At 37.2% G+C, this 17728-nt stretch overlaps 3 protein-coding genes across 3 annotated transcripts in view; 1 reads left to right on the top strand and 2 right to left on the bottom strand.

Moving 5' to 3' along the window:
- Positions 1-56: 56 nt before the first annotated feature.
- On the bottom strand, positions 57-2414 carry LOC135799109 (insulin-like growth factor-binding protein complex acid labile subunit). Its single transcript, XM_065312132.1, has 2 exons — positions 1784-2414; positions 57-1550 (listed from the first exon to the last, which is right to left on the bottom strand). Exon 2 carries the CDS (start codon positions 1542-1544, stop codon positions 87-89), a length of 1458 nt encoding a protein of 485 aa, XP_065168204.1. The 5' UTR covers positions 1545-1550; positions 1784-2414; the 3' UTR covers positions 57-86.
- Positions 2415-3981: 1567 nt separating this feature from the next.
- On the top strand, positions 3982-5320 carry LOC135799167 (apolipoprotein D-like). Its single transcript, XM_065312188.1, has 4 exons — positions 3982-4544; positions 4600-4730; positions 4871-5079; positions 5139-5320. The coding sequence occupies exons 1-4, from the start codon at positions 4416-4418 to the stop codon at positions 5282-5284; spliced, it is 615 nt and encodes a 204-aa protein (XP_065168260.1). The 5' UTR covers positions 3982-4415; the 3' UTR covers positions 5285-5320.
- A 9137-nt stretch (positions 5321-14457) lies between these two features.
- The window catches only part of LOC135798394 (homeobox protein goosecoid-like), an 8378-nt gene continuing 5107 nt past the window's right edge, over positions 14458-17728 (bottom strand). The window contains exon 3 of the mRNA XM_065311236.1: positions 14458-15100. Coding sequence (XP_065167308.1) covers positions 14885-15100 — 216 coding nt within the window. The 3' untranslated portion in view covers positions 14458-14884. The remainder of the gene's footprint in view (positions 15101-17728) is intronic.

Here is a 17728-nt window from a genome sequence, read left to right as displayed (position 1 = left end):
TTTACTATGACAACTTATAAAGAAATCCTCACTAGATGGTACAAATGTGTTTAAAATTGTTTGTTTTCAGGAGGTAGAAAAGTGCTTTATTTCCCTACAAATACTCGTACAAAAACTAAACAATAAATCAGGTGCGTCAGGTGCATGTAAAAACTTCTCCCCGTTGTATCTCCGCCATTCAAAACTTCATCAACATTCGCGTTATCATCCGGTTGGGCATTATAGCTTAACCTGCACAGTTTTTCCGTATACCAAACGGTGTTATTTTTATCACACCGCGCGTCCAAACACAGCGTGACATTCGACTCTTCGAAATAATCATACATCGGCATGAAAAACTCACACTTAAACCGATTCTCTCCCACGTAGATTTCCTCCAAACACTCGAGCTGCTTCAGCAGCATCTTGTAATTGAAATAATCTAACCGATTTTGTTTCAGGTCAAAGCTAGCCAAGTTGCGGTGAGTTTTATTACTGCGCGCGATTGGTAACGCTTCAATCCGATTATTCTCCAACCACAAGCCCCGCAGTTCCGGCATGTCAACCAGAAACTCTAACGAAAAACTACTCAGCGAGTTGTTGGTGAGATCTAGAATGGTCAACGAGTCAAGACCGGTGAATGAATGCTGCGCCAGCGTGGAAATATTATTATCGCCAAGATATAGGAACTTTAGTTTGCGCAGACCATTGAATGCGCTCGTGCAGATCTCGTTCAATGCATTACCACGCATCTGCAGATCCACCAACTCGCCCAACTCCTTGAAATTGTACTCGGATAAAAACTCAATCGTATTATGATTGAGATACAAGTATTGCAGCCGCTGGAGATTCGTGAACGCCAACGGACTTATCTCCTTGATTTGGTTGTACTCCACGTAGAGAATCCTCAAGTTGATGAGGTCCTTGAACAGGTACGGATGGACGTTCCCAATGCGATTGTAACTCAAGTACAGGTACTTCAACTCCTTCATGCCGGCGAACGCGCGCGGCTGCAGCGTTCGCAGCCGGTTAAAGTTCAAATTCAGAATATCCAACACTCCCAAGTGGACGAAGGTGTCATCCACAAGCTCCTCAAGTTGATTCCGCGACAAATCTAGTTGCAACAATCTGCGCAGTGAATGAAACGTAGCAGATGTAAGATTCGTGAGATTATTATCACGCAGCAGGAGCAGTTTGAGATTGGGTATTTCACGGAAAGCAAAGTCGGCGATAGCGTCGACGCGACACGCGGATACGTTCAGGTACAGGATGCGGTTCTTTGGTTCGAAGCGGTGCAGGGTGCGCTCGGTGAGCGTCGCGAGGGTGCACTGCGAGCAGTGGAACCATTCGGACCGATTGGTGTGGTGCGAGTGGGACTCCAGGTAACTGCCGGACACATTCGTGCACGTGTAGATTTTCTTACTGCCGAGGAAGGTTTCCTTTAATTCACACGACGGCGTCGTGTCGGAGTTGAGATGGAAGGATTCCAGCGTTGTGGAGGTTTCTTCCTCCGGCGCAGCATCGCAAACAAATAGAATCAATAGGAATATGCAATATTTATCCATTTTATCCTGAAACATCAACAATTTAAACTTATTATTGTTGTTATTTTGTAGGTATATTGGTTTAGATTGCCATACGGTTGAAGTTTTCTATTCGCGCAATCGCAGTTTACGCTCGTAAATCGATGGAATTGTTCAATAATCAATGTTTCAAACGTTGTTATCGAACAATGCAAAAGTTGACCGTTACCTATTTGGTATTTATTCGCAGATGTAAGCTTTGACGATAAACTAGCACTCACCGATGAATGGAGTGAGTTGTTAGTGGTAACAACTACATTTTCTTGTCGAATGTCCTTTAGCGCGTCTTGGATTGCGACAATTGCAAAAAATCACATTGTCGTCGGTATTGGAGCGTCGTGCGCATTGCTACGTGCAAGCATCTCGCTGGAACAACGCCGAGGAACTGAACATAAACTGAACAAGTTGAAGACAGTGAGCGCCTGGCGGCTTGCGGCTTCGGTAAGCACACGGAATAGGAATAAAAATCACGGCTGGGTCGCGAGCGTGCGTTGCGGGACGCTCCGCGGCGAATGGTTCACGTTCGGTCGCGCGGTACGCGATCCGCGGGCCGTGACTTCTTCTTCCACTACCCGTGGTGCTCCCGAGGAGGCGAGATTCGTGTGCGCGTACCACACACTCAATGAAATCGATATTTCACGCGACGATAACTACACGCAATAATGAAGAAACAGGAAACTCCGGCGAGCGCGCGACACTTGAGTGAGTCGCGCGTCCTGTGTCCGACTTAAGCCATCCGATATCCGAGCTGGTTGTTGTTTGTGGCCGGAGACGCACAATGCCCACGCTCAAGGCCAATCTCGGCGCGTTTCTCACACACGAGGGACAAGAAACTCGCGCGCGCACCTGGAGCGCAGCATCTTTTTCAGTACCCTGTACCATTGCGCGTTGAGTTGAGTTTGCGTTCCGCTCAAATTGGTCGCTTGTGAGCGCCGAGCGCGATCTCATCATAATCGTCTCACAATGCGTGCTTTTCGCCGCAAATTGCAATGCGGCATCTGTTCTTCCGAGTGCCATGCCATGGGAATGCGCCGCGGTGATCTTAATTAATTTGATTTAGAACTCGACGGCATTTTCAGCATAGCAAGCGCCGCGTGAAACGCAAAAACATGCGTGGCGGTGAACAATTAGCTTATTTCACGTCATTATAAACTAACCGTAAAAGTTTCTTTTCTTATGTTACTTCCACATTGTGCGTAAAATGTTGAATTGTTTTGCATTCAATATTTCGGCTGCTAGATTTAAGTGGAGTCTGATATTAAAAAAGAAAGTACGGAAATAATTTAACAAAAGTTTGGCCATAGTTTGGCGGTAGACCTAGATTTCATCGTGTTTTTTTTTTCTTCATGAGACGAAAGGAAGCAGTCGATCATTACACTGCGATTACGCACCACACGCACAACGCTCGATTCGTTGTGTAGTGTATGATTTATTAATCTGTTCGTGTTCCTTCGCGCATAGATGTGCGCTTTCATTATTTTCATATTTACGCAGTTAAATTTCACCTTTATATTTTTTAAAACAAACCCATAGTAAAGGTTTCATTACTTAATTATATATCTAGATATCTTTTTCAGTTATTATTTACATTATTCTGTTGAATTTTCGTGTAATTTTCTTAAGTTTACTCAAAAAGTTAAAAAATTTGCTACTTTTAAATTAAACTTTAACTTTTTGATGTATAATATTTCATATTTAGACACTAGTGCGCCAAATTATGTTTTTAAGTCATCAACTAGTCTTTTTATTTGATTTTAATAACAAAATTTAATAAAACCAAGTTTAAAATTAATTTAAGACAACATTTATAATTAAAGTGATGCAAAGTTTGCTGGGGCAATTAATATATTATATAATATTATTATTGTTGTTGAATATTAGACCCACAAGAGTCTATTTTCGTTCTGATGAAGAAAACAATACTTCAACAGAACCTACACAACCTGACCATAAACATGTTGAGAACCAGATGTTTAACGTGAGTTAATTTGACAAATTCCATGCCGTTGAGGCAAATAAGTGAACTCCCACTTTATTTCTTTGTATTTTTAAACATCTTCAGTTAAATAATGTTATTTAGTCCTTACTCCAAAGAAAACCCACAATTTTACTTAACTATAAAAAGAAAATTAAAAAAATAATAGTTATTCCGTTAAAATGTGCAGTTTCAAAGCATTTAAATGCATGTGTTGTTCTCATTTACACTTAGAATTATCTCAAACATAAATCTGCAACTGCTTTTCTCTAACATGTAGAAATGACGTCAATAACATATACAAATTGCCGTAATCGCTGACGATGTGCAGGCTTGCTTATAGATTATGCATTCTCACTAATCGCGTAAATGTTGCAACTCGCGCAGCGCGATAACAAGCAATTACTAAACATTAATTCGTATTTAATTTATTTATATCTATCTGAATGTTGATATTTCGGTCGTGCGGCGGCAAGTACGCATCGGTTTTTTCGTCTCTTCTGATACCCGATGCAACCGAAACAAAAACAACAGATACGATTTGAAAGGCGTCCGTAACATCGTAACAAACGTGACCAATTTCACCTTTATTGTTCGCCGGCGCACGCGGCAATGTTTGTGTGACGACTCGCGATCGAATTGCGCGATCGAACACCACGATTTAAATCGGAAACTTAATGAATTTATGGATGTCACCATCATGTCCGTTGGTGATAGTCCAGTAATACATTGTACTTGTATTCATAAGCACAACAATTGTGTGTGCGACGCACGACATCACGAGAAAAACGCACTGAAAACTCTTTAAAACACTTTTTTTAACTATAACATAAAATCTTAAATAATATTGTGATTAAACTATACGAAAGTAACAGAAAATGGCTGCTTTCTACTACAAATACGCGACTGTTATAATTCTAGTGCCTTTAATGCTAAGCGTAGTGAACAGCATCGGATTAGGAAATTGTCCACGTCAACCGTTCATCAGGGACTTTAACATGTCAAGAGTGAGATTACCAAAACATAAAAACCTGTGAATAAAAATTAATTTAAATGTTTTAGTTCTTCGGACATTGGTATGAAGTCGAACGAAGTTTTCATCTCATGGAATTGCTTTCCACGTGCACCACAATCGACTTGCAACAATTAAACCGCAAGCAAACAAACGTATCGGTTACAATACTCAATCGCTGGTAAGTCTATCTAAATTGGGTAAAATAGATTAATATTTTTGTTGGTGTCAACATGGCAAAAAATTGTTAATTCATGACCTATTGTATGCGATGCGTTTTTGATTGCTTTGTTTTTATTTTTCGACACTGAATTAATGCAGGACCGGCGCCACCAACAACGTTGAAGGTGTGGCGACAGTGTCCCGGCGTGCATCTTCACTCTTCCTGCATCGGCGGACATCTTTATGGCCCAACGCAGTCGCCAAATGGTTACCAGGTTTCGGGTACTATCAAGTACTCAATACTGATTATGACAACTACGCCATCATCTGGACATGTACAAGTACACTACTCGGTGTAGGATATCATGGTAATAATAAAACAATAAATATTGTTAATATTTGTTAACTAAAAAACATAAACTTTTAGATTTAATATGGATATTTGGCCGGCAATTGGATCTCGACGCACATTCCCGCATGCAAGTCTACGAAATTCTGAAAACGCGCAATATTGACGTCGATCGCTTCACATTAACAAACAAAAACTGCACGGATGACATGGCGACCACATAGGACTAGGACAATATACACTACTAACAATGTTAGTTAGCTTAGTGAGCAAACGCGAAAACGTAAACAGGTGCTCCAGGTGCGCGGCGTGAAAATATTGATTTCCTTGAAACTTTTCGATGACAACAAAGAGGTTACGTGAGCGCAGGAAAGTAAAATGTGTGTGTTGGGTTGCCTATAGTCAACAACCATTTGTGGGAAATAAATTGATCAAAGTGGAAATTTGAATATTTTTCAACGTTTTCCTATCGTTTGTAGCCTAGTAAAAGGTAAAAACATAATACCTAAACGTTTTCAGCAACATTTATAAAGAAAATATTTTATAAAGTATGTCTATTTGCGTATAATCTTAATTTTAAATCATTCATAACGAATCGGCACTCGTTTGTCGGCTCCTTTCTCCCGAGAAGAAGAAAAACTCGGTAAACGATTGCGTTACGAATCGCAAATATTAAACGTGTTTACGCGCTGATCGCTTTAAATCACGATCGGATGAGTTTTCCGATGCGACTCAATTCTATACGAAGTATTCAGTCGCTTGTTGACTGTGTGTGCGCTGCGCAAATAAAACCATAAGACGAGAAATCGAGCCCGCTCGCTCTGCTCGCAAACATCCAGAAATTATAAATGCGTGCATAATGCCTGTGTGAGGTGTGCAGAGAGTGCCGAGTTGTGCTCGGACAATCGGCGTGTTTGCCGCAAGAGAAGAGCGCAGATAATCCCCCGGACGCGTTACGCATTTACGCACCGTCGCATCGCATTTCATCCACGACCACCCTGATTGCGGGGCGCGCCCGGCGGCGATTGCGCCCAGAGAGAGCGAGTGCTGCGTGTGGAAAACGCGCTCCCGGTTTTAATTCTTTTATTATTTTATTTTTTCTCTTCATCATCGATGCGCCGATGCATGATGCATCAACGTCGAGTTGCATGTTTGCATAATGTTTTACTTCTGGCGCAATGCAAGCGTAACACGCAAATCTTATTTCCAGTCGGTTTTTTTTTACTTCTTCTAACCCTGCTGGTGTGCTGGTGGTTAGGTAAGCATTAGTATTTTTTATAGCAGGTCCTGGGAGATTTGTACTTTACTACGATTTGCACTTTCTTCTTACAAGCGGATAAAAAATACATTTGCATTAGCAAAATATGCAATTTTTTTCATAACTCTTAAAAGAAAAAGAAGAAAATCTTTGCAATTTAAAATGTTAAAGTAATAAATAAATTTATTACCAAATTACACGATTATGATCCAAATGTTAATCATAATATCTTAATACGCAATTTTTTAAATATGTTGTTGGAACTATTTTAAGCCGATGACAGCTGACGTGGATTAACAAACGCGCCCGATGGCCCGAATAAAATATCCAGCAATACCTAAGGATTCAAATTCGGATTTGGATGTAGATTTGGATTTGGATTAAGAATTTAGGTCCGCACCCAGCGCCATATGCATCATGCATTTGTGCCGCTCTACATGCGGTATTATTATTCGGGGCCACGATGGCGGCCATCTTTGGCTCTAAATCGGTCAATCCGGAACCCCGACGACTAGGTACATGTACCGACTGCCAACTGGGGCGATATGGGGAATCGTTTAACATTCCGACTAATGTGCGCTAAAACGAGCGCGACACGGTGACAGACGAGGGTAGATTATCCGGCCTACCGGTTTCGACATATCCGGGCACATCGAGAGTGCATAATTTAGCGAGAAAACGCTTTGTTACGTACCATAGGGTGCGAATTTACGATGGCGACCCGAATTGTGTATATTAAGCTGCAACGACAACATTATTAACGCATTATTAACAATAATATCTAGTATCATATCCTATATGGTGTAATTTTTCTAAATGAATATATTACTTTGGTGGATGTGAATAAAATGAATGGTAGGTATCTAAAGGGTTGGGATTGTGGCCGCGGCTTTCGGGTGCTAAGTTTTTATGCGATTTTAATCACTTCATGCGTTTCTTGTCGCCGCCGGAGATAATATCGCAGCATTAAGAGGTGTTTGTCGCCATGGCGCGAGAGTTGCCACTTTCGGCTTTTCGCTTGCATAATACCCGGCCTAGCCGGGTTTTAGCCATCAGCTAGAGACGCGGCTAATGCACTCCAATCTTCTGCCAAACTCCTACTAACGTCACAATTCAGAGTTATACTTATTTTATATCTTTTAGAGGAAAAATATTAAGATTTTTATTGTTTTCAATGTAGATATGGAAAACTTCATTGTTTACGTATTAAAATAATATTATACTTTCAATTTTTAGTAATTTCAGTTCAAATTTTTGTGAAATTTTAAATTTTTATGATGAAAAATTCGTAAATTGACCCAAATTTTAATAAATCGGTGTAAAATAAGCATTATACCACTGATTTTTTTATGATTTTACATTTGTTTCAATTGTACGCGTTCTAAATGGCGAAATAACAATTAAAACTCAAAAATTTCTAAGAAAGAAATTAGAAAAGTCCTAAAATTGGCTACAATTCCTCAAACAAAGCAAATGCTTCGTTGGCACGTGAATAATATGAATTATATTATTATTAAAAACACTGAATTTAGAATATTAATTGTAAATTCAATTAATATTTAGGTAATTTCTAACGACATTTATTGATGAAGTTTCTCTAGATACGTAATTTTCTGCTAAATTAATTTTAAATACAAAATAATGACTCAGAAATGTCAGTTTTTGCCAAATTTACTACTTAGACTTGAAAATAAAATTTTGCCTCACATTTTAGGTGAATTTTTGCCAAATTCTTGAAATTCTTGAACTACAAAAACACAAAAAAATACCCTAAATACACGCGAAATTTATAATACCTATAACTCATATCTTGTCATATTCAAACAAAAAATATAACAAATTCTAAAAAAAATTAATATTATTTACTATCAAAACATAAAACTAACTATTTCCCTTTCATCTGCTATCTATGTGCAGATATAGTCTTATGTAACCAAAAAGTGTGCATTTTGCATCTAATTTAATGTACATGTTATAATTCGAGTCGGCTTTGGCTTACGCTGTACTCACGATAATGATACGCCCCGCCAAGGTGTAACCGGCATAAGCAAAAGCAACGCCCGCCGGCAACACATTATTTTTATTAGCGCACCCTTCGCGACGACGCCTTCGCGCGCTTCTACACACACACACACACACACACACACACACACCAACAAAGCTCTATATGCTAAGTAGGACACAAGCAACGCGCAGCGCGACTGCAACATTTTCATTAACCCGCTAAGCTTCCAACGCGAGAGAAAACTCTGATGAGTAATTCAACTGATGGGTTTCACTGGGTGATTGTGCACCGATCGAAAACGTATAGGAGCGCATTCGGTTAAAGAGCTTGAAGGCTTTCCATATCAGTTGCTAAGCGCTTCGAGTCGATCTAATAAACCCTCCTCATCTGCTCTTGATTACACGCATTTCTTTTTATCTACATATGCGAGAGTAAATTTATTTCCTGTTGAATGTTGAAGGAAATTGTATTTATATTGTCCGTGATGGAAGGGTTTGAGTTTGACGTGCGCGCAAATAAAAATATTTTGATATTTTGACCGTGTGCACATTTTGCGAGCGCTTTGTCCCCGGCAACCTATGACAAATCGACAAATAGTGTGATGTGTGGCGAAATAGTGAAAATGGACATGCATATTGTACCGCGTTGCAACTCGGGAGTTTTCCAATTATCGGCCGCATTATTCTCCCGCTCACAATGGCGCTGAACAATTGAACAAAATGCACATCCTACATCCACCATCCAGTACAACACAACGTATATTTATTTTCATAAACTTTAGCGTTGTGCTATGGACACCAGAGGCGTATTTAAGACATATTTCATAAGCTGGTAAGCTATGGGTTTAATAATTTTCGAGAAATGCTCGATATTTCAATGGAGGAATATTAAGACGCGCACAATGCGAGAACGTTCGCCCTTTGGCGCACAACGACCAAGGACAAACGCGTATCCATATCCTATCAATTACAAACAGTTTAACTGCACAATTGCTAATCCGCTGTTTGTTGACAGCACAACAAATGCGCTGGCACGCTAACAACGTGTATACCTATATCTACCTGTGTGAGGTTTAACAGGGGTGTGCAGAACGGGGCTTTTCTTATTTTATCGGACCTCACACGAAAATGCGCTGCAATTGGAATTAAATCGTTTAGAAAATTTGAAATCTTTTTGAAATCGTGTGTAAAATAGATTAAATTATTAGTAAAACATGATTTAATGATTTTTTAATGAAGAAAAACTTGTTGAAAAACTGTTATTTGTTAGAATTATGTTAAAATTCATCAAATTTACGTAATAAATTATTTTTTCTTAGTTTTACATCCCGATTCTTTAACTACGAACAGAATTACTAAACAAATTGACTGTAAAATATAAAGTTTATTACTAAATCATAAGTAATAAGATTTGTTGAAAATGTCAGTTCATATTTCTTCTGTTTTTGCTTCAAAAATAAATATTTTATGTTAATTTTTCTTGAAAATGACAGATTAACAACAAAATTCGGTTGCCAAAGTTGTAATCTTAGCCATCTTTTGTAAATTTTATGATATAATCAGTAAAAATGATGTTTTTGATGCCATTTTCTTAGAAGTGACTTTTCAACAAAATTTCAATAATAAAATTCAATCTTGTCCTATTTTTTACCTTAAAAATATGCAAAAATTACCTTTCTTCCTAAATTTGGCACCAAAATACCATTTTACGAAATTTTTACAAGAAAAAAACATTAATTTGTCATTTCTCAATAAATATTAGCATAGCTGCCCCTTGAATGGCAAATTTTTAGGCTACCAGATACGTTTTTACCATCCCTGTGCCTATTTGCACAACGTGGATAGTGTTTGCGCAGACGACGAGCATTTCACGCCGTCTTGACGACTAATTGCGGACGAAGCGCAAATAAATACGCTCGAAAATTACCTGCTAATATTTTTTATCATTTACTGTCAATTGTCATCCCTACAAGCAAACCAAAAGACCTATTGTCATACCATGCTTGTATTTGGTTGTATTTCGTCGTTTTTGTCGTTTGCTCGTGCGGAGGGCGCGCGAGATGAAGTACACTTGAATTTTCACGGACGCATGACATCGAGTTTGCTCATTCGTGGCTTCTGCAAACAATCGAGTAACCCCTCGGCGCACAGCACAGCAGCAGCTGACGAAAAAATGTTTGCGCCGCGACCACATTCAACAGCACAAGAATAAAAAAACGACAAAACATTGTCATCATCAAGTCGATACGATACATCTTTGCTAGTTATACTTTTATATAATAGTTAAGCTTCTAAGCGAGATATAAAAAGGTTAAAAACAAACACTGGTGACACACAGAGACAGAAAAGAAACGAATTGTCATCGTTGTGTTCTTTTCTATTTCTGGAGTTGTAGAAGTAAAAGATTATTTGCTCTTTTACGTTTTGGATTGTTGTCGTCCTCGTGCTCTGTTAAGGGCCTCCTTGAATGATCAATTTTTTATTTCGTTTGAAATCATCTTAAAACGAGTTTTCAGCGTGTGTGGCCGCTGTCGGTACGTTTTGAGCGATAATCCTTTTTTTGGACAATTGCACCTCAATGCAAACAAAGCGTGCATCGTTTGCATCCACTGCGCTGCCGGCCAGGTAATCACGTTATGATGAAATATGCTTTAGTCATTACCCATTTTGTATGTTGTTCTGCTAATTATGTTGATTTATGATTAGCTAAAACATCCACACACCGATGCAAAATTAATTATATCGCTGGCACATTTCGTAATGCCGTAATAATGTTTCCATCGCGGAATTAACTTTGGCGTTGATTCAAGTTAAGTGTACTGGCTGCAAACCTACTACTGGCTGCTGTTGTTGATGTTGATCTAATGTGAAATAATTACTCCCGCATGAGAAACGCAAACAGGAAGGTAATTAGACAAACGCGCTGCAGGAGGGTGCACCCTTTGCGGGCGTACGTGATCTTATTATTTAATAGGTAAATACGCTGACCGTGGGATAATCAACGTGATCACAATTGAGAAAAAAGTGCTGCACATAGGTTTGGTCAATTCGTAACAAATTTCCAACTATTTGTTCGGTTGGGGTTTTTTTCTGCGGCCGGGGATGTGGAGATCGTGTTACAGGAACGTTTCGTTTCCGTTATATTAATGGACATGCTGTATGCATACGAAGTGTACACAAGGGAGCCTCTCGTGTGTGTCCATCTGTGTCACGCCACTTTGTAAGCTAATATTGTAATGTGATTTTTAAATTTTGCTTTAATTATCTCACAGATTCGCTTCCGGATGCACTCGAACATGATACACTCACGCTCATTGTATTATTATTCACTGTTTTAGGGTTGGAATCACGTTGGGATGAAAAGTTGCACTCTTACTAATGTCATATTCAAATGACATTTGTTTCTGTCAGAAAGACAACTACGTTGGTTTGAATATTTGTTTGTATGATGTATAAAAAGTTGCCTAGTTATGAAAATAAAATAAAATTAACATTGTTTCGTTATATGTATAAAAAGGACGGCTTACCGATGATGATAGTCTTTGATTTGTTGAATTTGTTTTGAGCAATAGTAGAAGAATAACTTTTAAACGTTAAAAATCCTCAAAAAACAGAAATTTCATAAGAAAACTTAATTTTTAAATTAAGTTTAAAAGGTTATGTCGTATTTGACATCAGCGACACCTTCGACTGTAATTCTGCTGTCTCTTGTAACGCTGTCACTACACAATATTGTGTACATCATCAGTTTCATAATTTCCTGTAAATAAAGTTGCCTATATTATATGAATATGTTATGAAAAGTTAATTAATTCATAAAGAGTGTTTCTGAAGTGTGATAAATCTTAAGCACGTAATAAATACAACGTGTGGCAAATAATTTACCTAATACGGCGTGCCCTTGGCCCAATCCGCCCTAGCCGCTCAACAATGATGTGTTTTTAATGCACTCCGCAGTAAAAGATGATTATCGACGTGGTGATGTTGAAAATGGGTGCGAGTGACATTGATATCAACTCAATTATGTCGTGCTGCACCCCCCACGGCGGCGCGCACTGGCCTCTTTAGACATTTCGCACCCTCCGCCACCCTGCGCGCAGCGTTTCATCAGCGTGATTGACGCCGGTAATCGTAAGCTCGCATAAAACGCTTGGCAACCCCAAACAAGCATCGCAAACACCCTCAGGGCGCGATTCGGAAGAAGAACGACGCCGATGATGTTGTTGCAATGTGCGGGCATTATTCAGTATCGATGTATTTACCAATCGCAATTACCAAATTAAAACATTTTTATTTATTTAGTTTTGCAATTTGCGGACAGAAACGCGCAACGAATAAACAAAAGCAGCTGCATGATACGGAAAATACACAAAATAAGCGGAAACTACTAAACTAAACATTGCGCGTTGCGCAAAATAAGGTACAAACAGTAAAAACACCCACAATACGACCCAATAAACGCATCAGAAATATCAAATCGTCGCCGCCGTATTGAAGAAGCCTGTTTTCGATATGTGCGGGTTTGTTTCAAATATTTCCAGGACAAACAAACATGTGTGTTGATGATTTTTTTTCTGTAAATTTATACATCTATACCACAAATTATTATTGAGAGAGAGTATTTCGTAATTTCTTTTAATCACGGTTGTTAAATGATATTTTAATCTCTTAATATACGATATCATTTTGTGTATTTAATGTTGATTTGTGCTTAAAAATTAATTTGCGAGAGCATAGTATTGAAGTGCAGGCCAAATTAAAAGGTGCAAATCAGCGCGGCGTCGAGTTTCAATCAGTCGGGTGGAAACAAGCGAAATATTCCAAATCACTGAATCGGTTGATTAATTAATTTTAATGTGCTACCGACTATTTGATACATTTAACTCTTTTGTACTCGGTTGATATTTAGGCGCAATAAACATGATAAAAGTGCGCAGGGAATATAAAACGTTTAATTTTCACAAATTTGGTTTTGTTACAAAAAAGTTAAATGTATCAAATGAATCGGCCTTGTCATGATAATCAAATCAGTCCATCGACTAAATCATTCCACCGGCGGCTTTTGCCACGCTTATTGTTGATGATTTTTTCTGTAAATTTATGCATCTATGCCACAAATTATTATTGAGAGAAATTATTTCGTAATTTCTTTTTAATCACACGGTTGTTAAATGATATTTTTAATCTCTTAATGAATGCGATATCATTTGTGTATTTATTGTTGATTTGTGCTTAAAATTAATTTGCGAGCGCCGTGTGGAAAAGTGCGAATAATTAAAAGTGCAAATCAGCGCGCGCGGCGAGTTTCAATCAGTCGGGTGGAAACAAGCGAAATATTCCAAATCACTGAATCGATTTGATTAATTAATTTTAATGTGCTACCGACTATTTGATACATTTAACTCTTTTGTACTCCAGTTGAATATTCCAGGTATAATAAACATGATAAAAGTGCGCGGGGAATATAAAAAACTTTTAATTTTTTAAATTTGGTTTTCGATCTACACGAAAGTTAGGTTACGTTAGGTGAAGATTAAGTGACGGTACAATATGCTGTACAATATATTGTACAATCATATAATTCACGAGAACATATGGATTGAACTAAGTAATTGTTAGTTTTATGGTCTTGAAACGCATTAAAATAGTGTAATTTCATTGTTAAACACTTGATTTGATCGATTATTAAGCTTATTAATGATATTTGATCTTGAAAAGTGATGTAATCTTTAGGAAAATAGTAGAAAACTTCAATTTTGCACTCACCTGTTCGTTGTATCAATAGTTGGTGTATTTTTAGGTTATATTGGCGTGCAAACACTTAAAATTCACTTATTAACATCACTTGAAGACAAAATATGAAAGATTTCTGTTTTTCTATGCTTGTTGCATGATTACCAAGCACTTTTTACGTTTTAATTAACTTTTCTAACCAAAAATACAACCGACTCTCGCCGCGTTAACTTCTTGACAGCTGGGCTTACTGAAAATTACATATAGGCAACTTCTATCACATTCCCCTACCGCTTATTCCTGCAAAATCAAAATAAACATCAATGTTGAATAAAAACAAGATGTAAATATATGTTTAAACGTTTTTATTGTATTTTCATGACTTTTCCTTTACATTTAGTCTAAAATTGCCTTCGTGCCACTGTCTACCGAATAACACATAATCATCGAAAAACGTCCTACTTACAATCTAAATATGTCACATAGTCACATTGAATTCGTCCCGCATTACTAATATGTACAAGGTGTGAGAAGAACAACATTTCATAACTTATATATAACATAACATCCACTACGCTGTTAATTACATTACATATTTCCATATCACTATTATATCTATCATATCTACTAATATTTACACTTTTATACAGTACATAAACGAGTAAATAACGTTGTGTGTTGTGTTGGTACCTAAGTATCTATAGTTATTTCACAAACACTATTTTATACTTTTTTTTGTTTGGATTGAATGGTGGTTGATTTGTGGTAAATTGTGATAAGTATGATATTCACAGATGACTAGAAATCAGAATTTGTTTGACAATAGGATTTAGGCTACTTCCAGGTCAGAAGAATCATCCTCGCTGAAACTCGACGTCGGCGGTGGTTGTAGTGAGTGTCCACCGCTGCCAACACTAAGATTAAGTTGATGATCACCAGTGGCGCCACCAGCGCGGCATACGTCTTCGTCGGCCATCTTGCGCATGCGCTCTTGTTCCTCACGTTTCTGTTTACGCCACTTTGCTCTTCTATTTTTAAACCACACCTGTAAACAAAATACAAAGATTCTTTAATAATTTTCGATTTTTATAAAAACTAAAAGCAAATTTTAACTGCTAATGTCATTAAAATCATTATTTTGATTAATCGCCGCTTTTAAAACTAATGTTTACACCTAAAACGGTATTTTTATCTGGATGTTGACTATGTGAACTTTGAGGTTACTTTTTCACGTGACTATAACTCAACGTAAAGTTTTTGTTTGATGGTAATGAAATAATATTAATATTGAAATATTTCAAGTTTTAATCCAAAAAATTTAGTTTTTCTGTAATTTTATGAAGTTTTACTGTGTGTAAAGTACAAATTTTGCGCACTAGTGTGAAAAGTGGCTATACTACAAGTTGTATAACTTAATTTCGTCGTTTTAATGTTTAATTTTATACTTTTTAGCGCCAAAACTTTAAAAATTGCAAAATAAGACAAAAGAAAGCCTATTCCTAATTTTTAAAAAAATTTGAAATCAATTAAAAGCCTCCAAAGTGAAATTTTAAGCACTAGATACAAAATATTTAATTTTTTTGCGTTTTCAGACTGAAAATTTCAGTAAACTTAACCTCAAAATTATTTTAATTTTCTTAAATTTGCCTTTTTCTTTACTTTAATAATGGCTTAATAACTTTATATTTTTGAAAATTAATTATTACTGTAACAGTTAATAACTTTTTTTTTTACTTTTTCCAGCCCTAAAGGTTTTTTTTTCATACTTTTTTTTCCATGTTCCACTTTGCGTATTTAATTTTTAAACCGTCTTCTTTGTTTCGAACAAAATAAAATTCGCAAAAAACGTAATTTTTCTTTGAATGGCGATTGAAAAGGCTTTTTTTCCAATGTGAAAACTCCTCGTTTTCTTCTCCGGCGGTGATTCGCTTTGGCGATTGAAACAAAAGCGCGTTACACGTTTGCGGGCGGCCGAGAATTTATTGTGTGTTTTGTTGCGCGTTGTGTGCCGAATTGAATGCGTGCGCGAAAGGGGTGAAAAGGCGAACACAACGAGCGCGCCACCCCTGCGCGCCGCCTCCGCAGCCGCCTCCACCGCCACTGCCGCCGCCGTCGACGACGACGACCGGCTAACGAATGTACGCATTAAACACGGCGCAGCGCTTTTAATTAATTGTTAATTAGCGGCCTGCGGGTGTTTTCACCCTTGCGTGTGCGTGCACAAGCGCCCCTCATGTCCAAAGCGCATGAAAAATGCCAATGTGCATAAAGTGAACAATTCGCATTCCATACGCCGACATATTTAAAGAAATAATGCAGTTTTATAATCAAAAACATTGAAAAATTTTGTTGAAAGTGTTAAAAAATGAATTAGTTTGAAATTAATTTGATTAAAGTATTAATAAAAATAAAATTTCATAAAATTATTACAAAAATGGGTAGAAATTCTTTTTTTGTTTTAAATTTTAGAATTTTTTAGATAAACTGTAGCAAGAGTGACTAAAGCCCGTGACTAAAGTACTTTAGCCACGGCTTTGGCCGTCCGTGTTCAAAATACCATTTTTTGTGTCTCAAAACCGTGGAAAAATTTATATTTTAAAGATGAAAGTAGAAAAAATTCATTAAAATTTTAATAAAAATGAAATTTTCCAAAATTATTATAAAAACTAAGTAAAAACTCCCATTCTTTACATTTAGCGTACATAAAGTTGCATAAAATTGCATAAAAGGTAATAAAATTGATCATAACTCCAAAATTATCAAAAATATTCGAATATTTTTTGTGTTTACTGGTAGATAACAACAGAAACTATTAAAATAGCTGCAGATAAACTTCCTACATATTATTATTCACTCAAAAATTAAAAAAAATTAATATTTTATAATAATTTTTCACTTCTATTGAAATTTTTGCCTTTCGGAAGCCTTTGACTGCGGTAACACCCGCCTCCTAATCCCGTGTAAGTAATTTGCAGTCCACTCGGGCGAATAATGCAATCACACTTAAGTTAACCTAAGTAGGTATAGCTTAACTAAATACCATTCAAAGCAACACCGCTCATAGATAAACCACTAGTTAATCTACTAAAAACTCAAAAGTTAGATTTTTAATTCCTACAGTCCACGGCGAGCAAAAGAAGAAAAGAAGAAAAGTCGCCGACAAAAAGTTTCAATTTCATGTGTGAGCGCCCAAGTCAAATAGCACTTAAAACCTAACCTATACAAATCGATAGACCGCCAAAGCCAAAATCCAATCGGATCTATTGCATTATTAATACTACCGCCAAAGACGATGAAAACTTTAACTTAAACTCAACTAAATCACCTTTTTAAATACAAAACCTAAAAATGTTTTTTTTTATTTCACCAGCCGCCATTTTGTTTTTGATGGAGAAAATAAAAAAGCGTGCAGACTTGGTCTGTATTATTGAATAACATGATTCAATCCGAGTGAAAGCAATTTTGTTTCAGAATTTTCATATTTTTCTCATCGCTCGCTGCTGAAATTGAAGCGCACGCCACTTATCCTGGAATTTCGCCGGGACATCTCTCATGTGTGCGAGTGCGCTCGGATAAATCTCGCATATTACATTTAGATTCAGCTCAAAAATTCCACATTGTACTTTCACGAATCCGCCTCGAATTCATATCAAGCCTGCTCACATAATATGAC

Source organism: Atheta coriaria, unplaced genomic scaffold, assembly GCF_025399875.1.
Source record: "Atheta coriaria isolate IRGN ID8LTWV9N9 unplaced genomic scaffold, Caltech_Dcor_3.1 hic_scaffold_9_pilon, whole genome shotgun sequence".
NCBI lineage: Eukaryota > Metazoa > Arthropoda > Insecta > Coleoptera > Staphylinidae > Dalotia > Dalotia coriaria.
The sequence above is the reverse complement of the archived record's forward strand: the minus strand, read 5'-3'. Positions and strand labels throughout refer to the sequence as shown.